This window comes from Rosa rugosa, chromosome 3 (genome assembly GCF_958449725.1).
Source record: "Rosa rugosa chromosome 3, drRosRugo1.1, whole genome shotgun sequence".
In the NCBI taxonomy this organism is placed as follows: Eukaryota; Viridiplantae; Streptophyta; class Magnoliopsida; order Rosales; family Rosaceae; genus Rosa; species Rosa rugosa.
Genome location: NC_084822.1, coordinates 56556681 through 56578580, shown reverse-complemented (window position 1 = coordinate 56578580; position 21900 = coordinate 56556681). Strand labels below are relative to the sequence as shown.

Below are 21900 nucleotides of genomic sequence, written 5' to 3'. Positions count from 1 at the left end.
TTCTTCTGCTGCAATTCTTATAGGGACATCGATCGGTTCGCTGTAGATCTAGATCTATCTTCACACATGACGCAAGCTGTGACATATATATCTTGTAACTTTGTAAGTACTTAGGAGGCGGTGTTAAAGTCAATCAGTCATTCAAATTCAATTTCTCCACCTATCCATGATAGTCAAAAGTTGCTCGATCGGTAATTTCAGGAACTTTCTGGTTAGGTTAAGATTACTGAGAGTAACTTATTCACAGCTTTCTTTATCAACCGAAATCTCTTGCAATTTCAGGCTTAGTGGAAATCAGGATGCTCAACGTACGTTTGGTTCCGTATGCTGCAAGCCAGATGCCGAGGCAGCTGGGATCATGACCCCCTCATTAGGTGTTTGTAAGTTGCCTCAACTGAATGCTTTTGATTTTCATTTGATTGAAGGAAACTGTATCTCTACATTGTTTCGCCTATTTGAAGAAAATGTAGACAAATCACTTGTAACAATTAATCATATTGACTATATTCTTGATGTTGAAAATTTAGAGGGGAATTAGGGAATGCTCATGAAGCAGATCACAACCAGACTTTTGTTGATGTTACGTGTTTGAGCTTGTTGGCAATTTGGCATTAGGGAACGAGTTAAGAAATTAGATTCCAATCAAATTAGGAGTATTGAATTTGAATTTGAATTTGGATTGTCAGGTTTCAGTTACTAAAAGTCAAAAGTTTACAGCAGTACTGCTACATTGCTATCAGAAAATATATCTAGAGCTAGTATATGGTGTAGAGCTATAGTGTCTGTAATTGCTTGTGGGTGTTAATCTGCCTAACTCATCCACATTGTAACGGTATTTAGTAATGTTCAACCTGAATATGGATAGTACTACAGCTTCTTTCCTTTCCATTTCTTTTCAAAATTTGTTTAATCAAATATGGTTGAGTGGCATGGTGCTCCCTCCTCTTTCTTAAAGTTCTCTCTTGTCATAATCTCACAATTAGTAAAACAAGATTTGTAGAAGCTGCTCTAAGTGATGGACTTAAAAAATTTTGACGCAAATTTTTCTTATTTTTCGACTTTTATAAATCCTAAAAAAGAATCAAGTTAAAAAATTTCAGGTCTGTCAAATTTAGAATTACTTAAAAATCATAATTTGAGAGTGAAAATATTGCAATAAGAAAAATAATAATATATAATTTTGGCAAAAAAATAAAGTGTGCTTAATTATAATTTTGGACCAAAAAAAAAAAATTCTACCCTTTTGCTTTTTGAATGATACTCTAAGTATCACGCGCGTAGTTTACTAGTGCAACGCTAGCTTAATCCAACAGGCTTAATTAGCACATATATATCACTTAAGACTCAACATAATATGATACCATCTTTACATCCTTCTTGTCCTTTCCTGCTTCCTTCTGCTACTTCCTTCCTTTACCATATTATGCATTAAAGGCTCTTCTAAAATAGTGGACAGACCTGAAAAAGACACAGCCAAAAGTGATTGAATTATACTTGCTCAGAGAGAGAAAACCCTAAAAAAGTTGCATACTGTCACGCACGCCATGTTAGAATGAAAAGAAGAAACGAAACCAAAGCAGTATCAAAGTCATTTGAATTTCAAAAACGCATTATTCATATCTTGTACTGTGTATCATAGTAATTGATATAATATGCGAGTATGAAACTTACATTTACCTTTGTTCTCCATCAGAATCTTCATCATTTCATCATGGTTTTCTTGCTGATTATGATTGCCACCTTCATTGTTACCCTTATTACCTTCTGATTCTTGTACCTTTTTCACTTGACTGGTAGCCATGGTGGACCGGGCAGTGGCGAAAATCCATGTAGCGTCCATCTGTTTGCTGATCATCCGTGCTGCATAGTACGGAATCTTAACCCTCTGGCTACTCTTCTCAGACTTGATGCACCCATTGATGAACATGACACAGTCCATCAAGCTTTCTCTGGTCAACCCTTTCATGTCATAAGCCTGTGACCTTCTCCACAGACTTTTCCCATGAGAGTTTGCTGGACTTGACAAGCAAAGAGCTCTAGTGGTGTCTCTAATGGCGGAATCTGGATCCCTAAGCAGCAATTGACACTGAGCTCTATTGCTATAGAGTACCATTCTCTCTTTTCTCAGCCTTATTGGGCACAAAGCTAATGCCTCAGAGTACTTAATTAGAGCTTCCTCTACTTCCCCTTCACAAAACAGATGATTTGCTTCTTGTTTTATCAAATCCACCAAAACCCTTCTTTCTTCCCATATTTCTCCGGACAACAAGACTCTTTCTTTCTTACTCCTCTCTATTAAACTCCTTAGCTCTTCTACAGCTTCGTTCTTGTTTGATTTTCTCTGCTTGTAATCGAGAAGAAGTGTTTTTGCGATTGTTTCCCCTAAGTTTGATCTATGATCTCCAAGGCTTCTGAGTTCAACCAAATCAATGAGAAACAAAGCAGAAATATCAATAACGTTGTACCTTGTATCTGCGTCTTTGAGAAGAAGCAAAAGGCAATCAATTCCCATGTACTGCCAATCATCTGAAGACCTTGACAAATTACACAGGCGCTCTATGACCTCTTTCGATTCAGCTACTTTTCTCCTCCCGTATTTACTGTAACACAAAATTCTAATGAGTCCAATCCCAGCCGGAGAAGCTTGGTTAGCCAATAACCCACCCCACATCCCACACAACTCTCTCAAAAACTCTTGCTTGCAAATAAGTTTCAAAGCCAGAGGCCTTTGTTTGCAAGCAAAGCAATTTAAGATGTATAGAGACCAGCACTGGAGTTGACTAGCCCATTCCTCAGCCTTGGAGTTCTCCATCTCTAAACCTCCAATACCTCTTGTTACCAAATCACAGTGGTACTTTAGTCTTTTGCTCTTATCCTTCACTCCCACAAAGCTAGCATACACCACATTAACACATGTAGAAGCTAGTTCCATGGCTAACCTCACCATCTCCTCTTCGTAATCCGCAACGAGCTTGAAAGTCTTCTCGTAGCTCGCGAGGTGCCCGAGGGCTCGAACAGCCACCCGCTGCTCGACCCAACTCATCTTCCCTCTCAGAAGCTCGAGCAGCGGCGGAATCACTCCCGACTCGGCAGCTATTTTTGCAAACTCGACTCGGTTCATGGTGTAAGAACCGATGACGTGAGCTGCGTAGTAAGGGATGTATATGTTCTGGTGTTTTTGAAGCCAACGACTACTCTGATCTTTGATGCCTTTGTGGATTAGTCTTGCCATGCACTCAAAGATGCCGAGGTTTGGGAACTCTTGGTCGTCAGGGTGAGTCATAGCAATGTGCCATAAGCTGCTCAGCACCAGAACATTTTCTTGGTCGTCTCTGAGAGGCATTTGCTTGAAACAGGTTGCTAGAGTGGCTCTCCTCTTGAAGGAATCTGGTTCTTTCATTGCGCAGAAGAAACAAAACTGAGTGGTGCAACCACCATGTTCCTTCTCTTTTTTCCTCATGGCGTCCATGATTGAGGGACAAAAGGTTTGAGTTCGGGGGGATGGATTTGAGTAGGGTTTGAGATTATGGAGAAAAATAAGTGGGAAAGGAACAGGTTAAAAAGGTGAGAGGTGGGCGAGGGTTTGAGCTTTGGTGACATTAACGGCGCATGTATATATAGGATTTAAAATCTCGTACTTTTGAAGCAACTCTTACTTTTGAACTCGCTGTGACTTATTTTCAAGATAGGTTAATACCTCATGATCATAAAGTAGTCTGGAAAAAATTAGTGTATGACTGTCGCAGTTATTTGTTTGTTATGCACAATGATTTCTATATTTGAATTGAGAATGTAAGACTTATCTGATCTAATTAATTTGAAATGTTTTTCTGAAATAATCAAGAATTTGTCTGGGACAGAAAATCAACTTACATGTCATCAACAATCCTAATTTATGTCTCTACCCTCATTTATTTACATACGGATCGAAAACCAATATCAAGAGAATTTAGCTATAATTGTTAGAAGCCAGTTTATAATCTTAATCTGGCTGAGTAACATATTTTCAAACTGCATGTTACCAACTATATTTTAAATTGCTCGTTAATGGGAGTATATATATTTTTCCTTTCTCCCATGCTAAACTTCATGCTTCCCAGATTGAAAAGCAAGTGGTCCTCACTTCTTCATTCTACATGTTTTTTCTGTGTAAACCTTATTTTGTGCAAACTGAACCAAGGTTTACGTAAGCAAGACAGTCAATCCTCAAAATCTAACCAAATAGTATGCATCCAATAAACGTAAACCCTTGTTCATAACAGATAGCAAGAAATCTGCTTTTCTTTGCACATTATTTGACATGATCATCATGTTGTCTGCTTGAACTAGGTAGATGTTTCTTTCAGCTTTTCCTTTGTCAACAGGTCTAATGCTACTCTACTCCTCCTCTTGATCAAAAGCTACTCTAAAAGCCAAAACCCATCTCATATTCTCCTATTTTCTGACTTATAATAATGCAGCGAATGTGCGCATTGTGATTACAGATATATTTCTTGCTAAATGGAGTTGAAGGATCAGTTCAGTGCTTCTTTAACCTGCACAAGCACAATGTGGTTGTGGTGTTGTGGTCCCTTGTTCAAACTCCTAAACTTGATGTCCTTGAAACAAATATTAAATCCATAACTAGAAAATTAATGCTTTAAATTATAAGCTGTGATAAAGATAGAACTATAGAAGTGGTATATGTACAGATGAAAAACAGAGTTTAGTACAAATGGTGGAGGTCTCAAGAATATGCGGCTACTATATAGCATACTATACAGAGATCATAGAAAGCATGAAAACCTGAAAAGAGCAGATTAGAGAGTTTAATCTTGACTACAAATGGTAATTGGGAATTAAAAAATACGCTTCTATGACTCATGTACCTAACTATGAATATGCCTAGTATATTGCCTGTTGGTACAATTGGCGTGGATATTAGATGCATTGGTTCCTAAGCTCATGATGATGAAGACTAAACAGATCATAATCTAAAGGCAAGCACCATACTATATGCGTGCGATTGAGACTTTGAGTCAGAGAATGAAAGACGTATTCAATCATCCACTGAATATTTACAAATTCAGACCCTTGTTTGGTGTGCAAATTGGATTGGATTATTGGATATGCAAGGATGTGGTGCAGGTTATATTGACAAAAATCTTTTATTATTCATCAAAAAATAATAAAGGAATGGAGTTGCATGTCATGAGAGACAGTATACTTAGGCTTAAACAAAGATTAAGCTGGGCATGCATACATAGTCTGTAGTCCAAATCCTCAACTTATTATTCTTAGCTCTGCTGTCTTGAGTTACTGTTGGTTTGCATCTTCATCCATCATGTTTGCACTCAATTCAGCATACTTTGCAAGACCATTCTGCACAAGCTCCAACCCCAAGTTCCCCATTGGGGTGGTAATACACGTACTGGCCCTATCAGACTCAAACAACCAGCTGTGGATTAGTTCCACACCTTCCAGAACGATATGCACATATCTGTTCAACACACCCACTTCCGTGAAATGTTCAGCTTCTGCTGCATATAACTCTTGATCAGCAATAACAGGTACTACATATTCTTTTGTTGTTGTTGTTGTTGTTGTTTCATTAGGTGGTGCAATTGGATTACCAAGAATAGGTTCATCAGTTTCTTCTGTTTCCAAACTAGGCCGTCTTTCTTAACATCTCATATAAAAACTCACTTTTGTTGTAAAAGGAACATAGAAAGTGTTTCAGAAAATGGAGAGAGCTTTGCTTCTAAGAACTTGAGAGAGAGAGAGTTTAGATGCAGATAATAAGTGTAGTATTTTCTGTTTTTCATCCTTATAACATGGATGAGAAATGGACTACATATAGTGGAAGATAGGGAACATGTAGCCTAAAGTCCTCCATAAAACAAGGACCCCTAAAGTCCTCCATAAAACAAGGATTCCTAAAGTCATCCATAAAACATGGAAAGGGTAAGCCTATAACAACATAATGATTTACCCTATATCTATTTACATGATATAGCCATAATGATTTACAACACTCCCCCTTGGATATTTCATGTCAATAGTGTTGCATGGGTTGTGCGCTTCTAAGTTGTCTCATCAAAAACCTTGCCAAGTAATAAAAACCCTGTGGGAAAAAAAACAACCTTGGTCGAAGGAGAAAAAGAGCACAACGCGTATGAGTGTGGAGTAGTAATATCACAGCTTCGGAGATAAGTGGAGTCTTCTTATTAGCATCATAAGTAGGTAGTATGTCTACGAGAGGGATGCATTTAGATTTGCTACACCAAAACCTTGCCCGGTAAACCCAGTGGGAGAAACCCGTGGTCGAAGGGAAAAGATGAGCAAATGCATATATGTCAAATCAAAGCATCTTCAGGATGTAGTATAAGTGGGGTGACCATTCTAAAGATGTGCCTCGTTAAAACCTTGCCAGGTAACAAAACCCAGTGGGACAAAATAACCCTGAACGAAGGACGAAAAGAGTACACGATGGTCAAGTGTATATGCTTCGGGATACTCCCCCTGATTTCGACTCCCCCTGAAAATTACATGTTAGGTAATTCAGATAGTTTACGTAGACCAATACCTTGAACATGCTTCTGGAATGTAGACTTTGGTAGTGACTTGGTAAAGAGGTCTGCACGATTATCTTCAGATCGAATCTGCTTGACTTCAATCTTCTGATGCTCCTGTTGTTGCTGATTGAAGAAGAACTTCGGTGCAATATGTTTGGTGTTGTCTCCTTTGATGAAACCCGTCTTTATCTGCTCTATGTAAGCAGCATTATCCTCGTAGATAATGGTTGGTTCATCAGTGGTGGAATGCAGTCCACATGTGCTTCGAACATGCTTTGTAACGGCTCTTAGCCATGTACATTCACATACTGCTTCTTGAAGAGCTAGTATCTCAGCATGATTCGAAGAGGTAGCAACAAGTGTCTATTTCGTAGACCTCCAAGAAATTGCAGTATTCCCAATGGTAAAGACATAACCAGTTTGGGAACGTGCCTTGTGCGGGTCTGATAGATAGTCTATATCAGCATATCCAACAAGGCGAGCATCATTCTGAGGATCAAGGGGGTTTGATCCATTCCTTGATGCGTAGGGATAGAATAAGCCCATATCCGTTGTACCTCTAAGGTAGCGGAAAAATGTCTTTCATGCCATTCCAGTGGCGGCGTGTTGGCGCAGAGCTATATCTAGCTAACAAGTTCACATCGAATGAGATGTCCTATCTAGGGCATTGAGCCAAGTACAATAATGCGCCTATTGCACTTAGATATGAGACTTCTGGTACCAATATCTCTTCGTTATCATCTGCAGGACGATACGGTTCTCTCTAGACTTCAGACGACCATGGGTGTGCTTGCTTTTATCCTCATTAAAGCATCTTAACATCTTCTGGATGTAATTTGGTTGATGGACCAAAATTTCATCTGCACTGTGCTCGGGCTCCAGGTCGAGACAATAATTTGTTCTCCCAAGGCCTTTCATCTCAAATTCCAACTTCAGGTGCTTTGCGGTTTTCTTGATCTCTTCAGGAGTATCGATCAAATTCATGTCATTGACATAGACCGCCACAATTCTAAACTAGGAACTTGTTTCCTTAATAAACACGCATGGGCATAGTTTATTATTCACATATCCTATCCTGATTAAATATTCACTTAGACGGTTATACCACCTCCGTCTGGATTGTTTCAATCCATAAAGTGAACGCCTCAAAACTAATGGAGAGCGTGTTCCGTGGTCTAGAACTATTTGCATCGGGTATATTAAGTTCTTCAGGAACTTTCAGGTATATTTCTGTATTATGATCCCCCTAGAGATAAGTTATGACCACATTCATAAGCTGCATATTCAGTTTTTTCGGAAACTACCAAATTGATAAGGTAGTGGAACGTTATGACGTTCATTACGGGAGAATACGCGTCCTCGTAATCAATCACAGGGCGTTGAGAAAATTCTTGCGCCACTAGACGAGCTTTGTGTATCACAATCTCATTTTTCTCATTACGCTTCCTTATAAATACCCATTTAAATTCTACAGGTTTAACATGGGGAGGTGTAGGAACAACAGGTCCAAAACACCTTTCTCTTTGTCAAGGAATCTAATTTGACCTGGATTGCTTCTTTCCATTTTGGCCAGTCGTCTCTACGTTGACATTATCAACGGAGCGAGGTTCGATGTCATCGCTAGTTATAATTTCGGTAGCTACCGCGAATACAAATATATCATCGATGATAATCTCATTTCGATTCCAAATCTCACTTAAGCATGCATAATTTATCGAGATTTCTCTATTCTCGAGAGTGGGTTCAAACGTTGGAGCGTCCCCCAACGTTGTCTCTTCTAGGACGGACCCATAATCTGGAATTATCTCGTGAGATGGATCAGTTGAGATCGCGATGTCTAGTGGATTCGTTTGTGCTGGTTTTACCCTCTTCCGGGGATAGGAATCCTTCGAACCTAGTGGTCTACCTCACTTCTGGGCAGGGACATATGACTGGTTAGCCGCTATGGTCGTACCTCGTCCATCTGGGACGACATGTCCTACAGGGACATCTATCCTTGCAGGCACATTTGCAGCAGGTATATGTGATCTCGTCACTTTAGCTAGATCAGAGAAAGCGTCTGGCATATTTTGGGCTATACTTTGTAGATCTAGAATTCTCCGCACTTCACTATCGCATTGTGCGGTTCGGGGATCGAGATGAGACATAGTGGGGACATTCCACGTCAATTCACGTCGTTCATCAGGAACGGTAACGTTCTTATCTCCCCCTAACGGCGGGAAGACTGTCTCATCAAAGTGACAATCTGTAAACTCTCCGGCATTATCAGGTCTTATGGACTTTATGGGATAATCCGAGTGGTGATCCACAATTTCATGATCTGGGCGAGAGTTTAGCAAAAGCAGCATTTTCTTGTGGACAATAGTGTAACATGTGATCACTTTGTCGATACATCAACCACAACCATGAAATATTTAAATTGTCCGCATGGTGGTTGGAAAGATCCACAAATTTTCCTTGCATTCTGTGCAGAAAAATGGTGTGTGTATATACTAGTCTTTGCACATGATGGTCTAGAGTTTAACATTCCTAACGATTGAGCAAGTTTGGCATAATGTGTTACTAAACACAGGACCCTTATTCAGAAGGGGATGCCTGTGTGATAAGTTGAGGATACGGTGCATCATACTTTGACCTGGGTGTCCCAAATGGTCATGCCATAGCAAGTAGTTGCTCGAATTGGTTAGCTTCTAGCTAACAGATTCCAATTTCTCCAATGTACGCTTCTGGCCACACACTTTGGAGGTTATGCAAAGATATTACACTCATTTTTCTCAGTGGTTTCAGCGTGATAACCGTTGGTTCGAATATCCTTAATACTCAATAACATTCTTCTGGAACGTGGAGAATATAAGGCCTCATTAATGGTAAATTCAGTACCATTGGACAACATAAAGTGGGCTTTGCCATAGCCCTCTATCAGGTTGGATTGGCCTGATATGGTTGTCACAGAGGTATGCATGGGCAATAAGTTTGAAACATATCTCCGATCTCGGAGTATGGTGTGCGTAATAGCACTTTTAACCAGACAACAAACTTCCCCACAGAATATGCCTATTCATTTATTTAATTCAATGGATCACATGTATAAATAAATTTATTGAATTAAATATATTCGAACATAACCACATTTCTATAATCCAAAATAATTGAAAACATAAATCACCAAAATCCGAAGATGTTTCATTCATTAAGATGAAATAGATATGGCACAAGGGGCCAATTATACCCATGTCTTCGAGTTCTAATCCTCGGTATGTTCAGTAACTGCCTGAAAATCCATGATCTCTAGTGTGGAATCGATAGAAAATGACCCTTTAATAAAGTTGGTATTTCGAGTTCTGCGACTGGCGTAATACTCATCTACTGCTTAGGCTATCGCACAACAGGTGCGGGACCAGCAGTCAATTCCTCCACATTGATAACAAATATCATGCTGATCGATTCTGGTGGCAGCGGGCCGGACCAGTGTTCCTTTCAACTCGGGCTTGCTGAGTTATGGCATCATGGTTCCTACCACGTGGGCCTTGGCCACGTGGAGCCTGATTACATGGCCTCTTGGGCTTTGGCCAAGTGGCAGACGGTCATATGGGCTAATTTCGTTCTGCCAATCATGTCTTGCTTCAAGCAAAAAAATGGTCATTTGATGGTGAAAGTGCTCTTCTAGAGCGACCCAAAGAATCTGTGTATCCTCTTCATCGGATACTCAACTTGGAGTGTTTTCTCCATATGTTTCCTTTGAAAATTATGGCACTCATATTAAAAGCCTCAATGACGACATTGTTAGCATTGATTGTTGATCTCATCTTCTTTGCAGTTAGATGAATTATCACATCTTGAACCACTTTAGATAGTTTCTTCCGGAAACCTCCAAAGAAACAAAGTCAAGTTTGTTGAGATTTGGTATTTCTTACAGGAAAGGAACAAATAATCTTAGTGCTTTGGGTAATATCGTCCATAAGCAACTAATAGGAACTTCAGGTTCTATAACATGGTATGAAAAATCGGATTAAACATGTAAAATCTACTGGTTTTATCATGTGTGGTGAATTTATGAAGGAAACTTCAAGTTTCTTAAATGGCATTATCGAAACTACAAGTTCGATATGTGTATGAACTACTGGTTCATTTAGAACTTCTAGTTCATTAGGTACCTGCATTTTCTACACATATATTCTAGTGCGAAAATTTAGACAAGTAACACAATAATATTGAATAGAGCAAATTGAAATAATATCTCACAAATTGAATAAATGGAAATCACAAATCAATTGAGATATTAATTGCATGCTAGTAATATAACATATTAATTGTCACACAATTATGTGAATAAATGCTTCTGGCAATTAATTACACATATGAAATATGGTGAATTTATTTGCAATAGCCATAATGACATGTACATTGTCTGGGTTCAAATCTCAGTAGAATCAAATCATTTTTCCTTTTATTTGATTCTGCTGGACCAAAGGAATGGGCTTGATAGTGAAGCCTATCGGGCTTAGTCTGCGGGCTTGTGACCCGGCCTTTCATGCGTAATTTAAATGGTGTGTGAGGCCTGCTGGGCTGCTAGGTCCCGCAGAGGGAGAGTGGGCCTGCTGGGCTCAAGCTGGTCTGCCAAGGAATGAAAAGTTATTACTCAACCCTTTTGGTAACTCCAATTAAATACGACCAGGTAAGAGTATGAGGTTTGGGTGGAGCGAGGCTCTCTTAAGTACACAACCTCATTGTATCTTGCCTAGACATCACATCGAATTGGGTGAGCCTACTTGGAAAGATTCATAATATTTCAGTGTTGTCAAAACTACAGGTTCGATACTATATGTGAACTTCTGGTTCAATATTTATGTATGAAATTTTGGTTCAATGTTTATGTGTGTGAACTTCCGGTTCGTTAAGTACCTGCATTCCGCACATATATATTCTAATGCAAAGAATTTAAGCGGGTAAAATATTTAAATTTAATATGAGCAGGTAACACCACAAAACATTATCATAATAAATAATGAAGGAAAGATGTATCATTATCACAAAGTCCAAACAAGTATTTATAGATATTTGTCACAATATACATGAATTAATAGCTAAATTAAAAAGCTATTGATTTTCCTTTTACTCATTCCATTATGCCAATTATAGTGCAAGAGAAATAAGTGTCTCTCATAGATGATTAAGTTAAACTAGATGCTTCAATAAAAGTCATAAATCGTGATTGCAGCTTCTACTGAATAGCAGTCGAAAAACAAACCAAAATCCCAACCAAAACAACCCAGAAAAATATGAAAAATTATAGAGATGCAGTAAACACACAGAGGCTCTAGCATACAAAATTTGGTGAATTTTGGAGTTGAATTACTATTTTAAATAAATACGGGAACACAGAGGACAGAAGGTAAACTGAAACAGTAAAATCTGTTTTTGCTTGGAAAAACATACTTGGTTGTAGAGCTGGTAGATTGATGTTGATTGAATGATGAACCTCTTCTTTTCTGCAACCCAAGAGTTATTCACCTCTTCTCTTGTCGATCGGCAATCCGAATCCTAGAGCTAGTCGTGCTGATAACGTGTTGTAAAAGGAACATAGAAAGTGTTTCAGAAAATGGAGAGAGCTTTGCTTCTAAGAACTTGAGAGAGAGAGAGTTTAGATGCAGATAATAAGTGTAGTATTTTCTGTTTTTCATCCTTATAACATGGATGAGAAATGGACTACATATAGTGGAAGATAGGGAACATGTAGCCTAAAGTCCTCCATAAAACAAGGACCCCTAAAGTCCTCCATAAAACAAGGATTCCTAAAGTCATCCATAAAACATGGAAAGGGTAAGCCTATAACAACATAATGATTTACCCTATATCTATTTACATGATATAGCCATAATGATTTACAACAACTTTCAAGAGGGTTTAGCTATGATTTTACCTCATTACTTTCTAGCTTCTGAAGTCTAATGAATGCTTTTTAATCTAAATGTGTTGATGAGTCTGTGTGAGTACATATCTGGCCTAGAGTAGTGAAGGACATATAAGAAGCAATGAGCAGGAATGAGGACGTTTCCAACTATATTATAAACTGCTGATTTATGGAAGTAGTATACATTTTTCCGTTCTCCCATGCTAAACTAGCTTCATGCTTCCCACATTGAAAAGCAAGTGGTCCTCACAAGTCTCTTACCTTCTTCATTCTTCATTTTTTCCTTGTGTAAACCTGAGTTGTACAAACAAACAAGACAGTAGATCCTCAATATCTAGCAAATAGTATCCAAGCAATCTATGTAAACACTTCTTCGAGGAAAAAAAAAAAAAGCATAGTATTTGACATGATCATCATGTTGTCGGCTTGAACTAGCTACATGTTTATTTCCTTTTTCCTTTTTCAACAGGCATAATGCTACTCTAATACTCCTCTAGATCACTCTAAAAGCCAAAATCCACTTCTATTTATTCTTCTACTTTCTGGCTTATAATAGTGCAGCAAAATACATTGTGATTACAGATAGATTTCTTGCTAAATGGAGGTGAAGGACCACTGCTAGCTTGGAAATAGTATAAGTTCAGTTCAGTGACTCATTAACCCTGCAGAAGCAGAAATGTGGTTGTGGTCCCTCACTTGAACCTTCAAACAACTATTAAATCCACATATAAATAGCAAATTAATGCTGTAAAGTGTGATAAAGAAGTGATATATGTGCAGATCAAAAACAGAGTTAGTACAACTGGTGGAGGTCTCAAGAATATGTGGCTACTATATAAACATACTCTATTAGATCATGGAAAGCATGAAAACTTTAAAAGAGCACATTTAGAGAGTTCAATCTTCTCTAGAAATGGTAGCTGGGGTTAAATAAAAACACTTCTGCCACTCGTGTACCAAACATGACTGTGCTTGGTAATTGTTAAATATGTATTAGGGATGCAAATATAACATGATGATAATGTGCTTAGTTTATTGCTTGTTCATATTGGCGTGGATAGTAGATCCTTGGTTTCAAAGCTCATGATGGTGCAGATTGCAGACTGAATCTAGATGCACCATATTATACTGGATTGAGACTTTGAGAGAAGGACACACATTCAATCTGAAAAGGTCTGTTTGGTTAGACTGGATATGCAGCTCATTAGATTGAAGGAAGAAAAACTGAAATCAGAAGGAAGAAATTGAACTCATTAGATGGATTCTATATGAATATGCACTGGTTACGTCGTCAAATTGTATTATTATTCAAGGAAATATGTTCAGCAGAAAATCCTCATATTTTGCCATTATAGATACAATGTATTTTGTAACAGAAACTCAAAGATAGTAGTTGAGAAAACAGTTAAGAAAATCAATCCATCTTTATTTGAATCAAAATTTGATATAAGAGTGATATATAGTAGTTGTGACGGAAATTAGTTTCCATCACTAGTATAACATGCATATTCATCACTTGCCAGCAGCCTTTCTTGCAGGAGGAGCTCTGTTCTCATGATGATCAGACTCGTAATAATCATGCCACATCCCCTGGCGGAAGGTTTGTGCTTTTTCCTGGAACTCTCTCAAGGTACGAGACTTCCAAGACCTCTTCTGGTTATCTAGACTAGCAAGTCCATTCTGAAGCATGGCAGCATTTATACTGTCAGCATTATCTACCGCGAACAGAGTTACCATAAGAGCTGGTCCGGTTCCCTGGCCTTTAGCAAATTTTCCTCCGGAAATATCCCTTCCCTCAATCACGGCCGTGAACTCTTTGTCCAATGTGCACTCACTCAAATACTCTCCTGCTTCTTGACCAAACTCCTCCTCCAAGCTCGGGACAGTAACATGTGCAAGGCTGCATAGCTGAGCAAGACCAGGTGCAGAGGCAGCAGAAGAGTTAAGAGGCCGTAACTGACTGTAAGGGACAACCTCTTGATTACCATAGTCAATGTAGAACACTTCAAACTTGTCTTTTCGCGCATTGACAATCCTAGCTCGGTTCCAAGAATTATCTGCACTAAACTGAGCAAGGACAATGTCACCCTCCCTAGGATTAAAAGCGTCACTTCCAGAAGGAGCTTCTTCAAGGTTCAAAGAAGTAAGCTGTTGCTGAATAGAGGCACTCTTCTCGTCCCCAACTGTCTGCACATAAAATTTACCTCTGTCCAAAACTTCTGTAATCACTACCTTTAGTTCTTTCTGTTTGTTGGGTTTTCCTTCAAAATTTTCCCAAATTTTCAGCTTCTTCGTTTTTGCATTTTTCATAGCTCGTTCAAGAAGGTGGCCATCTTGGATCTTGTCACTGCCACCAAAGGGAATATATTTGGCAAGGCCAGCTTCAACGAGGGCAATTGACGCATTGGTCCCTGACTCCCATAGAGTTCCCAAGAAAGTTCCGTTTCTATCAACAGTCTCCACTTCAATCTCAACATCTCTCTGCATTAATCTTCGCCTCATTACTGCAATTGCTTCATCCGAATAGGGCTCATCGCGACCGGGACATCTCACACCGGAGAGAGAGAAGGAAATGCTGCATGTCTCCTTGGGAATGTATAGTTTAAAACGATGACCGCTGAGGACATATTCCACAACTACAGAAACTCTCCTACTTCGCTGCAAGGATGGCAAGACGTCTCTTGCTTTCTTGGCCGTTATCATTGTCAAGTCTGTCATGTGCACAACGGGGGCCTCCTTGGAAGAATGTAGTCCTTTCTTTCCAGCAATAGCGCCTGATTCAGCAGCAAGAAGGGCATCATAGTATCTTGATCTCTCCTCAAAATCTCGGTGTTTGATAACATTGCCGAAGCCACATGCAACCACAAGCTCAGCAACGTTTTCCTCAGCCTGGTTGCTTTTATCTTCCCCCTCAGCCTTAATAAAGACTGATCCAAAATCTATTACTCTGGAAGAATCTGCATCTGCTTGGCCTACCTTCCTTGAATACTCCATTTGAACATTCACTTGGCGTCCAATAAGGCGTGTCCTCAGCAACTCCTTGGCTTCACGTGCATATGCAGCTGGCTTATCACCTCTACGAGGATTTCCCATCTTCAGACACCAAATACTCGAAAGATTGACTCTCCGCTCTCCAGAATCATTAGCCACAATGACACATTCCCCACTTACAACCTCCACAACTGTTCCCGTGAAATTCTGGTCATGAATTGGCTTGGAATTTGTAGCTGGGGGTACAAAGTGTGTCCAAATCCTCAGCTTGTTTTTCTTAGCTTCAAACTCTGCAGTCTTGAGCCGCTGCCTTGCATCTTCACCCATCACTTTCGCACTCCATGGTACATATTTAGCATAACCATTCTCCACAAGCTCCAGCCCTAAGTCCTTTTCGGAGTCTCCATCCGGGTAATACAGAGACCCAATCAGACGGCTGAACTTGCTGAACTCATCAACACCTTCCAGAACAATATGCACATCTCTATTCAACACACGAGACTCCGTGAAAAACTTAGCTTCTAGTGCGAAAGGAATCAAAGGATAAGCATCAGGTCCAATGTAGGGCGCCTGAGTTCCTGCAACAATGACTGGGACAAACTGAAACTCCGGAAGCAAGTGAGCCAGAACAATACTGCCATCAACAACCTCCTCGACAATAGCTTCTATGCGCTTGCCCTTGTTTGCAGCCAACAGAGTCTTCATGGTCTCTAAGTTGAGTTGGGGAGGTAGAGTCCTAATGGATGCCTCCGCGGCACCTGGAACCGTGCTCCAGCGACCAAGACCTTTATTAAAGGCTTGATCCATGTGAAACTGCAGCTCACAATTGTAAGGAGTTGTGCTCGGTGACGTGACAGCTGCCCACCCTTTTTGAACAACAAGGGCTGCAACATTATTGTTGTCAAGGAAAACAGAGCCGACGCCCTGCTCAATGCTGAAAACCACCTCCTTTCCGATGCAGAGCTTCCTCAGATACTCTCTGCTGTCCCATGCAAAAGGCTCATCAGTACTGCGATCTTCACCGGCCAGTTTGGGAGCACGAACTGATAATAAAGTAATAGTGTTTTGACTTTTTTCCGGTGGGATTCTGGTCTTGTTTGACTGAAGGGCCTGGATGACAAGGGAATCACCTGAAGGAACAGCCTTGACTCTGCCCCTATACCATTGTGATGCCATTGGTGTTGACTACTGTTTGTCTCCAACTCAGAGAAGATTGTGAGTATTGTGATGCCTGGATCCAAGTATTTAACTTGAGAATTGTAATTTCTAGCTCGTCATGGAAACCTTGGAAGAGAAGGCAAACTCAACTAAGGTATGCTTGTTCCTTTCCTGGTCTTCCTATTAGAATAATTCACTTACCATGTTGAAACGTTCCAGATTAACTTCCCAATATAATCAGTCCTAAACTCCTATTTGGATATGGAGACCCACTCGGTCTAGACTCTTCTCGTAAGAGCTAGGGTATAGGGAGTCCTTGAAAGTTGAGGATTCTAGCTAGTTTTCTATCTTGTTATTGGAACCTTGGAAGACAAGGCAAACAATGGTGTGGTTGTCGATACTTGTGAGGTTGAGAATCTGAGATTTACTTCCAGATTGTTCACTACAAAAATTATCTCCTTTTTCTTAGTGGAATCCAAATATAATCCTCCTTAGTTTTTTGATTTTTTCGTCAACACTTCATGAACAAATACTTTGTGCCAAAATTTCGGAACTTTTAAATTCCCAATATAAAATTAAATAAATAGATATAAAACTGTGCAAATACAGAACGGGAATGCTAACCTCAAATGTGGTTAATTTGCTGCGATGGTGGCTCAGCGTTGTTTGAATGGTCTCCACCCACATGGGATGCGGTGACGGTGGCTGTTCGATGGGTCTCCCTCTGACTGATTGAGCTGCCGTCCCAATTCCCTCCATTTTTCAGATTGAGTGATGGTGGTAATTGCAGTGAGAACTGCAATGTAGAGGAACTGAGGAAACCAAATTATTATGGACCGAAGTCTGGATCAGTGATGTGGGCCTGAGCCGTGGGCTAGGTCAATTATCGCAATGCAGTAATATTTTAAATTTTCATGCCAATGCAGTAACTTCATGTGCCTCTAGTTACTTTAAGTTTGAGGGAGCTTCTATGAGCAGATCCTACTCCAATTTGGCTTAAGAACATACTTGAAACGTAATTATTTGGCCTTCAGTCAATTTCAGTAGTCTAAACAGATTTAGAGAAAAAAAAAAAAAAAAAGACAAATCAAGTCCAACAAGAAGATACAATTTCTGCACTAACAAACTGCCCTATAAGTCTATAACAATTGAGATCATAGCATAAATGAACAGAATGCAAAAACTTGAAATCTTGATTTCTTGCCTTTATAGTAGGAATTCAAATTTCAACATAAGATCTTCAAGTACCATAGTGAAGGCATCCACAGATATACAAGAATCTAAAGAGAAGTGTTTCCATGGAATCCTCATCTCAGTATACTGAATTACTGATTGATTCTGATTTCTGAATGAGCTCCCTTAGACAGCTCAACCATCCCACCAAAAACCCCACCCTGACTCCAGAATAGCTTCCAGTTAGGTACAAAATTTTTCCAGCACCCGAGAAAATCTACAGATCACAACTGTCCTCTATGTACAAGGTTGACGTACACTGATCCAACACGAGTTCTGCATTGCGACCCAGCTTTTAACTTATCAACCTACCTTTGAATCTTTGATATTGTCAGTCCATTACAACTACAGACCTTTCAAATTTGTGCCTTCGTCCTTCTAAACATCCATGTTTCCCATTTTCCACACAATATTACTGACGTTGGCATCATGAGACTTTTCGAGTGCAGCAACTTTGGAACGATATGCAGCTGCTGCCATGGTGTTCTTTATGGCCTGACCCTGAGGCAGCTCACTGGTTTCACTCATAGAAGCAAATCTTAGCTCAGCAGGGGGGATAAAACAGTCTACTGACAACCCAGGGACATTGAATGCCACTTCCTCAATTGTCCAAGCTTCTTCCATCCTAGTCTTAGTATGGCTCATTGCAGTTTCTCCAAACCTGAAAAGAGTAACTACTGAACGCCCTGAGTGAGCGATCATAATTCCCTCCACAGGCCTATAATCATCAAGGAATGAATTGATTGTGGTCTCCCAGTAGACAGCATCACCTCCATGGTTCTGAATGCGGGTCAAATGAGAATCTTCCAAGTGTATAAGAAGACCTGTTTTCTGGCTGAAGTAGCCAAATAAAACATGCCTTATGATCTCCGCAGGCCCTTCACTCCTAGCTTTCAAAGTTAAAGGATCTGTGCAAAGCTTGAGGATGAAGCAATCCTCGCCATTGATCTTCTTTTCACCAATGCATCTTGAGTTGGTAAACATGCTAGCAGTGGTTCTCGGGTCAAGTCCCTATAAAAGAAATTGAGTAGGCAAAGTAATTATATATTATGCATGTCAAAAGCAATCTCAGCTGAACAAACAGTGGATGACAAAAAGACCAGAACTTTAATTACCTGAAGTGCACGCCGCAAGGGTCTAACAGGCCCTTTAGCAGTGTGTGCACCAAGCCATGGCGTGTGCCTCCAGACAAGCTTTCCATTGCAGCCAGCATGAACCTTGCTGCCACCAATGGCAAGTTCCACATACCACATATCTGGATGCATCTGCCACAGGACAAATCCACCTGAATCTGCCGCTTTGGAGGAATTGCGGTTCTTCACGACCTTGCCAGCTGTCTCAAACTCAGAAGCTACCATCTTAACCTTTCCCATAGCATAAGCATTGTGAATCGAGTTCTGAAGCTTTTGCCCCCCAGACGCTGCTGTATATTGCTGCAATATATACTGAGCAGACGAAGTTTCCTGCAACAGCGTTCCACAAAATCAGGTATAATCAAACTGGAAATGAATCTTCAGACACTAGGTATCAAAAACTTAGATTACACATTACAACGCAACACCTATAAAAGGCATAAAATTCAGCAATTCCAGCAGCAGTTACTTCCTAGTTCCTCCCATACATTCTACAAGCACTATTACTTGTCTAAAAAGAAAAGTCAAACAGAAATCGACAACTGCAAATGGGTTCAATTTTTTATTTTCAAGAGGGGTATGTGAGTAAAAATGAAAAAAGAGGACACGCAGTGCTCGATTCCAATGAGGTTTGCTTCTTTTACCATCTTTTCTTTTTTACTTTTTCCTTTGGTAACCCAGCATGCGTGAAACTAAAGCAACTCACTCTGAACAAAATCTCCAGGAAACAATCAACACTCCCACCAACTTTCACAGATCAACATAAACATGCATGACCATTTTGTTGATCTGAGGCATTAATCTTCAAAACTCCCAAAGTTCATAAATTTATACCCAAATTTGGACCATAATACTTCTCAACAAGTAGAAGAAAAAAAAAAACAAGACTTAAATTGCAGTAAATATGACACATGAAAAACTGAGAGGGACTTACAATGGGGGTGTCCTTAATACTGAGATGAGGGAAGGAATCGACTGTGCTAACGTGCACAGGTCCCAAGGGTGCACCCAAAACCCCAAGCAAGAGCCTCAGATCCGACCTCTTGTACGCCGACGAGGAGCACGCCACGGCGGGAGCCCTGCACAGCTGGCCCTTCATCCAGTGGCCCCACTTGCCCTCCATCTTGGAATCATCCTCGCCGTCCGTCCCATCCGGGCCTTCCTTCAACGGCGACAGCGCCTCCGCCGGCGGCCTCAGCCCCCCGGATCTCGCTACCATGAGCTGCTCCGCCACGTGGTGCCTCCTCCTGCGACGCAGCAGAGCCGACATTGGGGACCCACTCCTCGCCGGACTCTTCGACCTCGACCTCGACGGCGACAGACCCCTCACCACATCCTCCTTCAGCGCCGAAAAGAACCCCTGCTTCCTCTCCATTTTACGACTCTGCCACTGAACTGAAGATTTGGGCTCTCAGGAAAATAAGAAACAAAGAAAAGCAGCAATCTTTGAGGTTGTGATGGTTTGTGGGTTTTGAAGCAATGGAAAGCAAAAGTGATGAGAGACAGTGAGAACAAAGCTAGGCTTTGGTGATACAAACTAAAGCAGAGAGCTTTTTGATTTTTGAGGACCGAGAGAGAGAAAGAGAGAAAAACAAAAAATGATTAAAGAAATGAGAGATAAATTTGCCGCGAGAGACAAGCACAGAGCTGCCTGAAGTCTGCGCCTCTCTTTTTTTTTTTTCCTGATTCTGCGCCTCTCCTTTTCTTTCCTCTTTCTATTTATTTAGTCTCCATCACACAATAGAATTTATTTATGACCCAATCGCAATTACGAAAATTCTCCTCACAAAACACAAAGAAGATCTCAGCCTTAAATACACTCTCTTGCTTACAATACATGCGAAAGAGATTACTTTCTTTTATAATGTCTAAATACATGAAGAAAAATGATGCCATTTAGTATTTTTTGGTAGCTTAGTCCATAAGTTTGATTTATCTAAAATGGCATATGACTTGAGGAAAATTTAATTAGGCGGTGCATTATCCTCGACATTTATTAGTGTTGTCAGATAGTGGATACTGGAACTCGAAATTTAGTAATATACTGATAGCTCATGAAGCAAGGTAACCGGTCAGAATTATAGTAAAAACAAGGTAAAACCAAACAGAGCTAATTAAGGCCATAACTTAGCAAGCATCTAATGCAAAATGGTTTGCATTAATCTTTAATTTGGTGAGGAGAATTGGGTTGTATTTCACTCTCAGTTTCACTTTATCTTTTTTTTCTTTGTTTAGGTGGTGGATTGGCCAACCGGCCAAGAAAGGAGCAGGGTTGGTCATATCGACCTTTCTCATTTGGTGCCTTCTTCTTCCTGGGGACAATAGACCCTAGCTTCTAGTGTTGTAGGGTTGCTATAATACGACGACGCTCTGACAATCATTTTCTTTCAAAACCTTTTTGATTTCTGGAGATTGAAACTGGGAGATTGGGTGAAAAATCTTTCTCGTGACCTATAATATAGAATGGCAGAGAGAGAGAGAGACTCAGAGACGGGGGCTGTTGGGTTTGGCGCCATTTTAACAACGGTCAAGTGTGTCTTGGGGTACGGTCAACACGGCAATTCATGATCAGATCTTTTAGTCGTTGGCTTCTTGTTGATATTGGAATTTAAAAAGAAGAATAAAAGAAAGAAATAGATAAGAGAGATCGATGATGAACACAATTGATGTCTGTTCTATTTTATTATGAGCGTGCTGCGTGCTTTGCTAATTAGCATGATTCCAAAAACAAAGAATGCGTATCTATCATGATGAGAATTGAGAAGTGTTGTTTAACGAAAATTAATGACCCATCAAAGATCATTAAAAGGTGCAAAAGTTTTGGTTGCTCAAGCTAAACCTTTTGCCAAGGATCATGGTGAGAAAACAGAGCTTTCCATGCCTAATTATACTATTTGGTAATTTGGTTCGCAGGTTGATT

General features: G+C 40.0%; 3 protein-coding genes and 1 long non-coding RNA gene across 5 annotated transcripts; 1 reads left to right on the top strand and 3 right to left on the bottom strand.

The window, feature by feature from the left end:
• The first annotated feature begins 57 nt into the window (after window positions 1-57).
• Window positions 58-1937, top strand: LOC133736645 (uncharacterized). The gene is made up of 3 exons (XR_009859646.1): window positions 58-191; window positions 283-380; window positions 1798-1937. It is a non-coding gene; the product is annotated as an uncharacterized LOC133736645 (long non-coding RNA).
• Window positions 1157-3845, bottom strand: LOC133736643 (uncharacterized). 2 transcript variants are annotated; one of them, XM_062164216.1, is made up of 2 exons: window positions 1672-3845; window positions 1157-1458 (listed from the first exon to the last, which is right to left on the bottom strand). In XM_062164216.1, the coding sequence occupies exons 1-2, from the start codon at window positions 3467-3469 to the stop codon at window positions 1367-1369; spliced, it is 1890 nt and encodes a 629-aa protein (XP_062020200.1). In that variant the 5' UTR covers window positions 3470-3845; the 3' UTR covers window positions 1157-1366. The 2 variants fall into 2 exon arrangements, with proteins under 2 accessions (XP_062020200.1, XP_062020201.1); XM_062164217.1 differs by having other exon boundaries at window positions 1678-3844.
• Window positions 3846-12540: 8695 nt separating this feature from the next.
• LOC133738627 (ribonuclease TUDOR 1-like) lies at window positions 12541-17565 on the bottom strand. The gene has a single exon (XM_062166202.1). The coding sequence runs from the start codon at window positions 16630-16632 to the stop codon at window positions 13978-13980; it is 2655 nt and encodes an 884-aa protein (XP_062022186.1). The 5' UTR covers window positions 16633-17565; the 3' UTR covers window positions 12541-13977.
• Window positions 17566-17780: 215 nt separating this feature from the next.
• Window positions 17781-20699, bottom strand: LOC133738628 (uncharacterized). Its single transcript, XM_062166203.1, has 3 exons — window positions 19915-20699; window positions 18963-19310; window positions 17781-18858 (listed from the first exon to the last, which is right to left on the bottom strand). The coding sequence occupies exons 1-3, from the start codon at window positions 20353-20355 to the stop codon at window positions 18226-18228; spliced, it is 1422 nt and encodes a 473-aa protein (XP_062022187.1). The 5' UTR covers window positions 20356-20699; the 3' UTR covers window positions 17781-18225.
• Window positions 20700-21900: the final 1201 nt, after the last annotated feature.